General features: G+C 34.7%; 1 protein-coding gene across 1 annotated transcript; it reads right to left on the bottom strand.

Annotated features, from left to right (window-relative positions):
• Nucleotides 1-6,246: 6,246 nt before the first annotated feature.
• LOC140837768 (tryptophan synthase beta chain 1-like) lies at nucleotides 6,247-8,572 on the bottom strand. The gene is made up of 5 exons (XM_073203880.1): nucleotides 8,150-8,572; nucleotides 7,677-8,033; nucleotides 7,153-7,586; nucleotides 6,906-7,000; nucleotides 6,247-6,813 (listed from the first exon to the last, which is right to left on the bottom strand). Exons 1-5 carry the CDS (start codon nucleotides 8,519-8,521, stop codon nucleotides 6,584-6,586), a joined length of 1,488 nt encoding a protein of 495 aa, XP_073059981.1. The 5' UTR covers nucleotides 8,522-8,572; the 3' UTR covers nucleotides 6,247-6,583.
• Nucleotides 8,573-11,586: the final 3,014 nt, after the last annotated feature.

Below are 11,586 nucleotides of genomic sequence, written 5' to 3' on the forward strand. Positions count from 1 at the left end.
TTTTGAACATTTATATCCGGCCTCCTTAAATTAATGAAATGAAAGGCTTCATGGGAGTCTTTTCCTGCTGGTTCTGGTGCTGCACTAAAGAAGTATAGCTCCAAAACATCTCCTCTGGACAAATAATCATTATTCGCCCAAGTCTCGTGAACAGCTTCCTAGATCCACTTTGGTATACCTGAGATTTCCGGAAAGCTGGGTGATGTGGTATAAACTGAGGCAAGAGCCCCGAATTCATACAATGCTTTTACCTCCTTTGGATATGAATTTGGTTTCATCCATACCCTTGGATATTTTCCTGAAACATCAACCCTGTTAGTAGCTGGGTTGATTCCAATTTTTGTTTTCAATTTCTCCCAATTCTGCTGATAAATCTGAAATGGAGAAATTGTTGCTTCGTTAGTACCAACCTTAGATTTTTCTTTGTCAATACGAGGCCTAAGGTTGATCTCTCCTCTTCAATCCCCGAGGTGAATGGTTGACTTGAAGACTCAAGATAAGGATCAGGAGTCTCAATTTTTGTTTTAGCCGACTCATCTGGTGATGATCCCGACTTAACACTTGTGCAAGGGGTATTTGAATCTCCCGCTACAGGTATAGAGTCCTGTACTCGAAAACTCTCCATTTGGGAAAACAATGGCTTCTCAATGCCTTGGAGGATAAGCCTTTGCATCACAGACCATAACTGAGTATATGCTTGTAAACAATCAGTAATTCGATCAGAGAAAATTCTCTTATCAGCTTGTTGTAGCCTTCCCGCAACTTCTGCGTTAACGGCCAACTTGTTGAACTCGGTTTGAAGCATTTCAAGGTGTTCCCTTAAATGTCTCTGTATCTTGATAATATCATCAATGTCAATGCTGTCTATCTCTTGTAAAAAAATCTGCAAGAATATTTTGATGAGATTTTATTATCACAATATCAAAAATATAATTCTGACATAATGCTTGCCATCTTAATAATCTGGCTTTATCTGGTTTAGATTCAATTCTATTCCTTAAGAATGCTTTCACCTGTGTATTATCAACTTTCAAAGTGAATTTCTTTGCATGTAAGAATAATGGCCAATCTCATTGGTAATACTTCCCAAATATAATGTCCTTGAGGTGTGGAGAAAGCTGTGAATTTCTTGCTTTCTTCCTGCATCCGAATTTGATAGAATCCGGACTTCCAATCAAATTTAGAGAATATTTTGGCATTGCGAATGCAACTAATCAAATGTTCTCTACTAGGTATAAAATACCCATCAAACTCCAGAATTTTATTAATTTTTTATAATTAATAACTAATCTGGGTTTTCCTCGTTTAATCTCACCATGATTTCTTACCAGAAAACCTGGACTGCTATATGGTGACATACCTGCTTTGATTAAACCAATGTCCAAATGTTCCTTGATTATAATCTGCATATCCCTTTGATCAATGATATTCATTGGGATGGGTTTACAACGTACAAATTCATACTCTTTGCCTTCCTTGATCTTAAGACAAGCCTTAATTTGATTTTTGTCCCACCATGCCAAGGGATCTTCATTATAATTTTCTTTGATCCTCTTGTTGACATCTTCCAATGATATCTTAGCTTCAAACTCTACTTCATTTGTATGTAGAGTTATCTTAAGGCATTCTATAACTTCTGGTTGGAGTTCCTTATCTGCTCTTAACTGGAGCATTGTTTCTCCAAACCGTCTAGAATCGCTCATTTTTGGGTTCAGAAGTTTTCCTGAATCACCACGCTTGCAGCGAAAATGGATTGGAAATTTTTTGTAAAATGCCTCTCTAAGTCTATGGACTATGATTTTGTGATCACATGGTGTTGTGAACACTAATCTTCTAATATCATTTTCTTGTGTATAAGACTTGAACATTTGTAGGAAATTATTTCCTAACAATATGTCAGCTCATGTATCATGAAAATAAATTGGTGATGTCTTCACCTTGTACCAAGGTGTTTACCCAACACCATCAATCATGATTTCAATCCTCTTAATCCCTTTACATAGAATTAAGATTCTTCTGGAAAAATCTCTTCCAGCAATCTTGGGTAGTTCTTCTTCCAAATTGTTTGGAAAAACTCCTCGTTTCGCTGTACAGATTCCAGCTCCTGAATCAATATAAGCAGCAAATTATTCTGCCTTATATTGTTCATATTACATTCCTACTGGAATGTATATGGAAAATAAACTTGTGGTCATTGGATTTTCCACATTTTATCATCTGCCATAAACTTCATTCCATATTCTAGACGTTTCCAAGGTTTGTGTTCCTCGGGAAGCTCTAGTCCAAGAATCAGTCGATCTGATTCTTTCCCTGGAATTCCTTGGATATGAACTTCCAATTCTCTAATATTAATCAGTCCTTGGTATGTTTTTATCATAGGTTGTTCCAAAGAGTATATGATATTACAAAGAAATTGATTCCTTTTCTTCGTAATATCAAATACTATTTCTACTTCCTTCCACCCTTCTGGGCATCTAAGCTTTCTCATTGTAGAGAAACTTTTCAGCTCCTGTTGGGTTTCTATGACAGGCGTTTTTTTCCATCTGTAACTTGTAATTCTATCTCCTTGAAAAGATAGTCTTCTTGATTCCAATCTAAGACTTTGATTCTTTTGTAGAATCGGTTTGTCTGGGATCTGGATATTTGTTTCCTGTATTAAAGGAAACTCGACTCTTTCTGGATAAATTGCCTGAGCAGCTTTTCCGAATATCTCAGGGATTTCAATAAACTCATTTCTAATAACAATTCAGAATGATGTGTATTAAATAGAGCATATGAAATCTGATAGGTAATATAATATGGCCTATTACCTTCTTTCATCAGCCTTTTTTCCTTGAAGATTTGATGTAATGTCAAGGCTCGGCTGAAATCTCGATCTGCCAGGTTGTAGGATATCCTTGGGTAGAATACTCCTACAATCTTCCCTGCACAGAGGTTTCCTGAGATTGTTCCCAGTACTGAATCTTGTAGATTCCCCATTCTTTTATCGCATATAGCAATATCAACAGGCGAATCTAGCCCTTCTTTGAAAGTAGCCTTTATCATAATCTGGATTGCTCCGATATGAATCCAGGACATAGTCCTTGCTACTTCTATCTTGAGTTTTTGTAATTCCTCCTTAATTTCTTCGGAAGGAATTAACTGCATCTACATTCTATTTCCTGTAAGTTCCATCGGGATTACCATTTCCCTTCTAGAAACTTTACAGATTAGATGATGCTTTTTGTTTCTTAGGCCAAGACTTCCTAAGAATTTTTCTACCTGTCGTTCAGAGAAACCTTGATATCTCTGTAGACTCGGATTTTCTCTCATGATTCTTTGAACCATGTTATGAGATATTGTAGTCTGGCTGAAAAATCCAGACAGATTTTCATGTGTTTCGTGTCGAAACACCTCGTCTTCAGTCAGATTCCGATTCTGTTCCATCAGATTCTTCCTGACTTAAGACTTCTTCTTCTTCATATATACTTTCATCTGAGGCAATATCCTCAAACCGGTATACTTGAATAAGATTTTGGTAATAAACTGCTTCTTCAATATCCGGGGTGGATCAAAGCGTTTAATACCTCTTTTTTCATTTTCTGGACATTTGGTCGAGATATGACCCCTTGCTCCACATGTCCAGCAATTACAGTTCTTGAAACTTTCATTAGCCCGAGTATGAGCTCTTCTGAAAGTTTTCTTTGTAGGTGTTCTTCCTGTGCTTCGAGATGAACTCGATGCTTGGGATGATATCCTACTTCTTTATGGTACGCTTCTTTGTCCAGATTTGTAAGATCTGGCTTTCTGTCTAGACCATACTGTTTTTGGTTTCCAAGAACTTCTTCCACTTCGAGCATAAGGATGAGTTCTAAAACTTTTCCTTTTATATATTTGTGGTTTACTTCCAATAATTGTTGGAAGATCATTTTCCTTACAACACAAAGGAGTTCTTTTGTTGATACCCCTTAGTCATTTGTAATTCTTTTGTAATGCTGCCATGTGACACCATTCTGCCAACTTTCTTTTAAGGAAAGAGGCTCTTCTTGCCAACGTATCTGGATTACCAGGTACGTATTCACTTATGAGCATTTCTCTCCAAGGGCTTGGCATTTTTGCGAAGAAAAGCTGCATAGCTATATCTTCTTCGACTCCTGAATTCCATCTATATTTAGTGAATAACATAATGTATTTATCCACCAAACATATGTCATGTAATTCAAGACTATACAGAGCTTGAGTGTATTTCTTCTTCTTCTCTGTATCTTGACTATTGAAATAGTCTACTCCTATAAAATGTGCTTTAAATAGGGTAGCCATTTTTCCAACGATCTCACTAAGAGATTCACCAGCTAGGACTGACTCTTTCATGTCTAAAGAAGTCATGTCCCAAGCAATTTTCACTGATCCCATAAGACTCATTTCTAACAGTTTAATGAATCCTTCTTTGTTGAGATTAAGTGTTCCTGTTGCAATCCTCATAGAAGATGTCCAATTGTCTATGAGATCTTCTCTGTTTTTGAAGTCTAATACATCAAGGTTAAGCATAACCCCGTGAGGATGTATAGGATCCAAAACAGTTTTCCCATAGGGTGTTTGGTGCAAAGGAATTTGATTTCTCCATGCCCTTGTTCCCGCTGGGTGTGATCTTCCACCAGTATGGAAATCAGTTTGAGATTCTCTCATATTTATATTATGAGATCCCATACTTTCTTTTGGTGGTTCCTGAGAAGATGACCAAGTTATAGCAGGTGGTGTTTAACCTATTGCTGTGTTCATCTTTAGATCTACTACTTTGATATTTGCGAAAGATTCCGCAAGCTCTTGTAGATCCTCCAGACCAATCCCTTCTAAAGTTGTCATCAGATTAATTTCTTTTATGAGACAGACTTAATTAGATTGATCATCTTTTCTTCTTCAGTCAAAGATTTTGACACCACTCTGGTCTTCCCTTGCTGATTTAACAAAGGTTCAGTACCAAATGATGGTGATAACCATCCTCCTGAAGTTCTTTTACTAGAACTTGGTTGTTGTTCTAGTTTTTGAATTCTTGTTTGAATATCCTTTAATATCCAAGAATTTCTTCCTGGGTTTCAAGGACTTTCTCAACCCTCTGTGGTACAAAGCATAGCATATTGCCATAATTTTGTACTGTCTTCTGTATTTCTCTAAGATCTGAAGAGAGGTTAGAGGAATCTGGAACTATCTTTAGAAACTTATTTGTTTGAAAAATAAGTTTACCTGAGATTTTATCTGAGGGTGCAGTATCTTCCCTTTTTGTTTCTAATATCTAACAATAGTTAGATGCACTTGTTTATATCCCAAAATATTGGAATATTCCTTGTAAATTATTTTTCTCGAACCAAAATTCGAATTCATAATTTTTTCAAAATTCTCCTTCTCATACAATTAGTTACTAGTAATAATAAAATTTGTGTTTGAAATAAATCAACTTTTCGCTCTGATACCATTTTCTGAAGCACGAGGATCAATTAAAATTAAATAAGGAATAAGGATAGTTTTGGTATTTTTGTCAAACTTTTCTCTCTCCAGGGAGTTGGGGAAAATTTTAGTTTGCTTTAAGGCTTTAAAGATACTTTACCCTTCATTTAGGGCTTTATTTATTCTTGGACTTATGAAATATTCTTTTATCACTGTTGGCTACATATTTAAGCTTGTGATTTCATGAAATTCTTGTCTCTAATGTCAAAGCTACAATTGATAGTAACGGTGTAATTCAAATATGGTATTATTATTATTATTTTATGAGTAAATGTGAAAATATTATAATATATTTTTATTTTTTAAAGGATGAAATATTTTGGGAAAAAATTGAAAAATATATAGCTCCGTCCCTAGAAGTAGACGTTGCCCCTCTGTTCTTTAATGGATACAACAAGTCATGCAGGTTTATTGCAGCAACGGATGCCCACAATTGTAGAATAGGCTTCAAATATATAATTAAATAATTAATAAAATAATATTGGAAACAACAATAATAACAATAATGATAAAAGATAAATTAATAATATAATATTAATCATAATATCATAAAAAAATACAGTATTAGTACTTGAAAATTTAACTAATTCAATAAAAGTTAAAATCTTATTATTAATATAAATTAATAAAAAAATTATTATTTGGGTGGAGATGTTTATATTTAACATTTGTATCTAAATAATATAAAGAAAAAAAAAAGGTAAAATGTGGTCAACAGGAATTTGAAACTAAATTTTAGCCTTTGTCAGGTATCAATTAACAAAAAATAATACATTGAGACTGAATCCTAATTGAAACATGGGTAGAATGATTTTTCCCAAATTTACGGTCATATAAATATATTTAACATATATTTTTCCCATTTAATGTTTGTTTTTTTAATTTTGCCCAAAAAATTGTATTTTGTTTCCTAATTAAATTTTCTAATTATAAATATTTTGGTATTGTTATCATTACAAATTAAGTAGATCGATCCCCGTATTTCTCCGTGTGTAGTAGGATTGCCATTACCGTGCAAGAAGAGTATCAACCGTACGTACTGGGGAAAAAAAGAGATATTGATATGTTATAATCAAGACACGACACTCGTGATATATTGCCGTTAAGCTGAATTGATTACTCTGTTTCGCGATATATGTGCCAACGTTCGGGTATGTTTTTGGGGTAGTTGATTAAATACTGTGGCAGCGTCCTTCTCTCCACGGCCGCTGCAACAAACAACCACCTTGCTACCATCGGGCAAAGTGGGGCAAAGCCTTTCGAGGTATGCCAACGCGTGAGCGGCTTCCAGGGCCGGAAATATTCCTTCTAACCGGCACAACAATCCATAAGCTGCAATAGTTATAAATATTGTTCAATATATTAATATAATCCGTGTATCTTGTTGGAATTGGCAAATAGTCTAAATTTTTTTAAAAAATTACCATCCAGGGCTTCTGCATCTGTTACGGTGTAAAACTCGGCGCGCCCGATGTCTTTGAGAAAGCTTAGCTCGGGGCTAACACCCGGGTACTCTAGCCTGCAAGTTTTTTTTCATACAATATGAGTACTCATGGCCAGTTTTGAGATTTTTTTCTCACTTGTTAGTTTTCTTTTGCCGCATTTATGTATACATGTGAGTATGTGTTGGTTATAAATAGAAGGATCGTGGAAGTGTATCCGAGAACGTACCCGGCACCAATTGAGTGTGGGCCAATGATTTGGCCCTCATCATCTTGCAAGAGGTAACTCATGGCCCCGTGGTAGACTCCCACCTCTCCTTTAGCCAGTGTGGCGGAGTGCTTCCCACTCTCTATTCCATAACCTCCGGCTTCGACTCCGATCAATCTCACTTCGTCGTCTCTAACAAATTCATGAAACAGCCCCAATGCATTTGATCCACCACCCACGCAGGCTACTAAAACATCCGGTTTCCCACTCCATTTCTCTATCCCCTGTTTTCTTGTTTCTCTTCCGATCACCGACTGGAATTCTCTTACCATACTCGGGCATGGGTGTGGCCCCACCGCTGTCCCTGATAAATAGTAGCTGCACTCCAAATCTCCGACCCAGTTTCTTATTGCTTCAGATGTTGCATCCTTCAATGTTCCTTGAACAGATTTCACCTAGAACATTTATAGATTGTAGTTTCAAATGTTTTGACTTTTGATAGGATTCGTGAAATCGTACTTAATTTTCGATAGTACGAGTAGTACCTGAGCACCAAGATGCTTCATTAGCAACACGTTGGCTGATTGCCTCTCCATATCCACATCCCCCATGAATATCGTACACTCAAGGCCATATTTAGCACATGCAGCGGCTGTTGCAACGCCATGCTGGCCGGCACCTGTGGCGGCTATCACACTTTTCCGGGCCATGCGTTTTGCAAGCATAGCTTGAGCAACTGCGTTGTTGATTTTGTGTGCTCCGCCGTGGTTAAGATCTTCCCTCTTTAAGTAAATATCTGGGCCTCCTCCTCTGCAATTTTTGTAATAATCTGTTAACCTCTGAGCAAAGTACAGTGGAGTTTCACGTCCCACGTAATCTCTTAGCACCGTGGCAAGCTCTTCCTACGAACAAGCAGTAAATTTCAGAAAGTTCGGATGAGAATAACTACTGAATTTAAATTTGGGTTTAGAAAACAGTTATTTGATATATGAGCATGCATGCAGAAGAGATCAAGTACTTGAAACTGGGGATCACGCAGTATCAGATAAAATTCAGCAGCCAGCTTGTTCAAAGAACTGATGAGTGTCTCCGGCACGAAGATTCCTCCATACCTCCCGAATTTTCCCGTAATAAACGAAGTCTCTTCCGTTCGATCAATTAGATGGAAAACCTCCGATGTTCTTGATGCTGTCAAAAGCTCCCGGCGATTATGTTCCGTTGAAGTCCCTCTATCTTGGTTAAGTATTAAAGAGCAGAGAGTCGGAGCTCTGTTAGTTTTAAGCATATGGGATGGAAAGCTTGAGTTACTCGGTGAGAACTCAGGCTTATGAAACAAAAGGTTATTTGCATATTGGAAGGAGACTACGTTGAGGCAATTGGTGGAAGCCATTTTTGAATTTACTTTTGGTCTCGAGTGCTTATTAGAGCTCTGGATTTGAAGATCATCGTAATTTATGGCAGGCAAGCAACCCTCTCTACCACATTAAGCACACGATTTAATTGCATCATTAAATCATTTTGACTTGACGAGCAGCTATAATTTTCTACTTGAGGATTAAATATTTACAGAGATCAAGATATTTTCGTTAGAATGATGTGCTTAATTAAGCCAACAAAAATTTGTTAACTACAAATTGGTTCAACTTATTCATTTTTTGCCGCCTTATAAATGAGATGAACTAGGGACCAATTAAAAAAGTAGGAGTGAGATCTGACTTTTTTTAAGAAACAATGATTAGACTTTTGATTATTACATTAACTGCAATTAAACTCTTTTCACTAAATTAATTCTCCTCTTCTTTTTCTTCTCGGTCGACATACATCTTCGCCCAATTAAAATTTACGAGTCATCTACCTCTTTTTCCCCAAATCGAGATATGTCGACTCAAAACCAATTTAATCGACCCAAAATCTACTTTGAGAAAAAATAAGAGTCCACCCAGAAAAATTTTGTCGACCAAAATTAAGTTGGTCGACCAAGTATTATGGGTCGACCAAAATTAATTTTCTTATTCGACCAAGAAGAATTCTTGGTCAACCAACATAATTTTGGCTGACCATGAAGAACCCATAATTATGGCAAGTTTTTTATTATTATTATTAATTTTTGTCTATTCTAATTATCTTATTCTCTTAATTTTTGTTGAATTTTGTAGGATATATCTTTCGGTCGACCCAAAAGCAAAGCAACAAGGGTCGACCCAAAAACAACAAGGTCTACTTTGTGTCGATCCAGCTAAATATATGATTCATATGTTAAAATATGTAATATTATATAACATACTTGTGAAATTGTGATTCATATATTAAAACATGTAACATAGTTGTGAAATTGTGATTCATATTTTAAAAGTAACATAGTTTGTTATGAAACTGTGATTCATATGTTAAAACATGTAACATATTTGTGAAATTGTGATTCATATGTTAAAATATATAACATAATTGTGAAATTTGTGAAATTATGATTCATACGTTAAAACATGTAACATAGTTGTGAAATTGTGATTCATATACTAAACATAATTGTGAAATTGTGATTCATATGTTAACAGATAACATAATTGTAAAATTGTTGCTCATATGTCAAAACACATGCAACATAGTTGTGAAATTGTGACTCATATGCCATAACATGTAACATAATCATATAACATTATAGAACATACTTGTGAAATTATGTGACTCGTATGTTAAAAACATGCGACATTAATCAAAATTGTGTAATTATCCGTCAAAATTAAAAAATTATCGGTCATATTTGTCAAATCTATGGATTCATGTGTTAGAAAAATGGTCGACCCAAAAGCAACCTTGGTCGACCCAGAAGCAACATGATCGACCCAAAAATCACTTTGGTCGACCCAGAATCCACCCAGAACTCACCCTGGTTGACCAAAAAACTGGCAAGCAACAAAATTACACCATAAATACTTAAATCGAAATTAAAAAGATCAATACAATGTCCAAAAATTAAAAGATCAATACAATGTCCAATCAAAAACAAAAACAAGCACTGAGTCAACCCAAACTTGATCGATGTTTGGTAGACCAAAATTTTGGGTAGAGTCTACCCAACATTTTGCTTGGTCGACCAAAGTGGGTAGACCAATTTTGGTAATTCTGCTTGGATCAACCAAATGTTGGGTAGACCAAACCAAAGTTTGGTCTTTTGCTTGGATCGACCAAGACCCAGGTCTATCCAAAATTTGGAAATTTGGTCTGCCTTTTCTTCTTCAAGTGAGTCGAAGAAACAAAAGCAATAAATCGAAATAAACGTTTATATTATCAGATTTTGTATAATTTTAGAATAATATGATATTAGTCAGGGTAGATCAATTTAAAATATTAAAATATTCTAGAGTTTAAAATTTTAACCCCAACATAGCCATATTTTTGGGTCCGCCACTGATCTCGACTCTCCATCCTTATTCAAACTATTGTATCTCCGAGAATTTTAATTAGTAGAAATAATAATATCATACATATATGCATTAACTGGAAATAGAATGTTGTTCTAGTTATATATATACACACACATGTATCTATATACATAAACTTGGGAAATAAAATAATGATCATCATGCAGAGGTACTACAAATCAATTTCACAGCTCTAATATTTCTCTTCACCGGACACGTAGAGAATATCGAGTCCCATCTCTGATATTCTATGCTACTCCAGGTGAGGACCTCTCATCCTCAATGCTTGACACGTGATACATCGTTTTTTTTTTGGGTAATTTGTAGAAAAATACATCTGTCCAAGATTTATTTAAGATTCAGTATCCAACAGTTTTTTTTGTATTTTAGTACCTGACAAAAGACCAACTTAGTTTTTAGTACATATTTCATTCATTTTTACATTTTTACCCTTTTAATTAATAAAAAAGTATATAAATACTTATTTTGTTGGACATCTTCTATTTCCACTCATCAATCCCGATGCATTTGGATGACATGCATATTTAATTTAAATATTTTTTATTAAAAAAAACAAATTCACAACTAATTGAATTTTTTGAAATACTTAATTTTACTTGTGAAATATTTAATTTCAATTTTAAAATACTTGATTCAGTAAATGAAATACTCAGAATGTTTATTAAAAACTGGATATTCGAACATGCATTTAAAAAAAAAAACAAATTCGCAACTAATTGAATTTTTTGAAATACTTAGTTTTACTTGTAAAATACTTAATTTCAATTTTAAAATACTTGATTTAGTAAATGAAATACTCAGAATGTGTATTAAAAACCTGGATATTCGAATATGCATTTAAAAAAAAAACTTTTCGCAACTAATTGAATTTTTGAAATACTTAGTTTTACTTATGAAATAATTAATTAAAATTTTAAAATACTTGATTTAGAAAATGAAATACTCAGAATGTGTATTAAAAAGCAGGATATTCGAATATGCATTTTAAAAAAAAAACAGATTCGTAACTAAC

Source organism: Primulina eburnea, chromosome 8, assembly GCF_022965805.1.
Source record: "Primulina eburnea isolate SZY01 chromosome 8, ASM2296580v1, whole genome shotgun sequence".
NCBI lineage: Eukaryota > Viridiplantae > Streptophyta > Magnoliopsida > Lamiales > Gesneriaceae > Primulina > Primulina eburnea.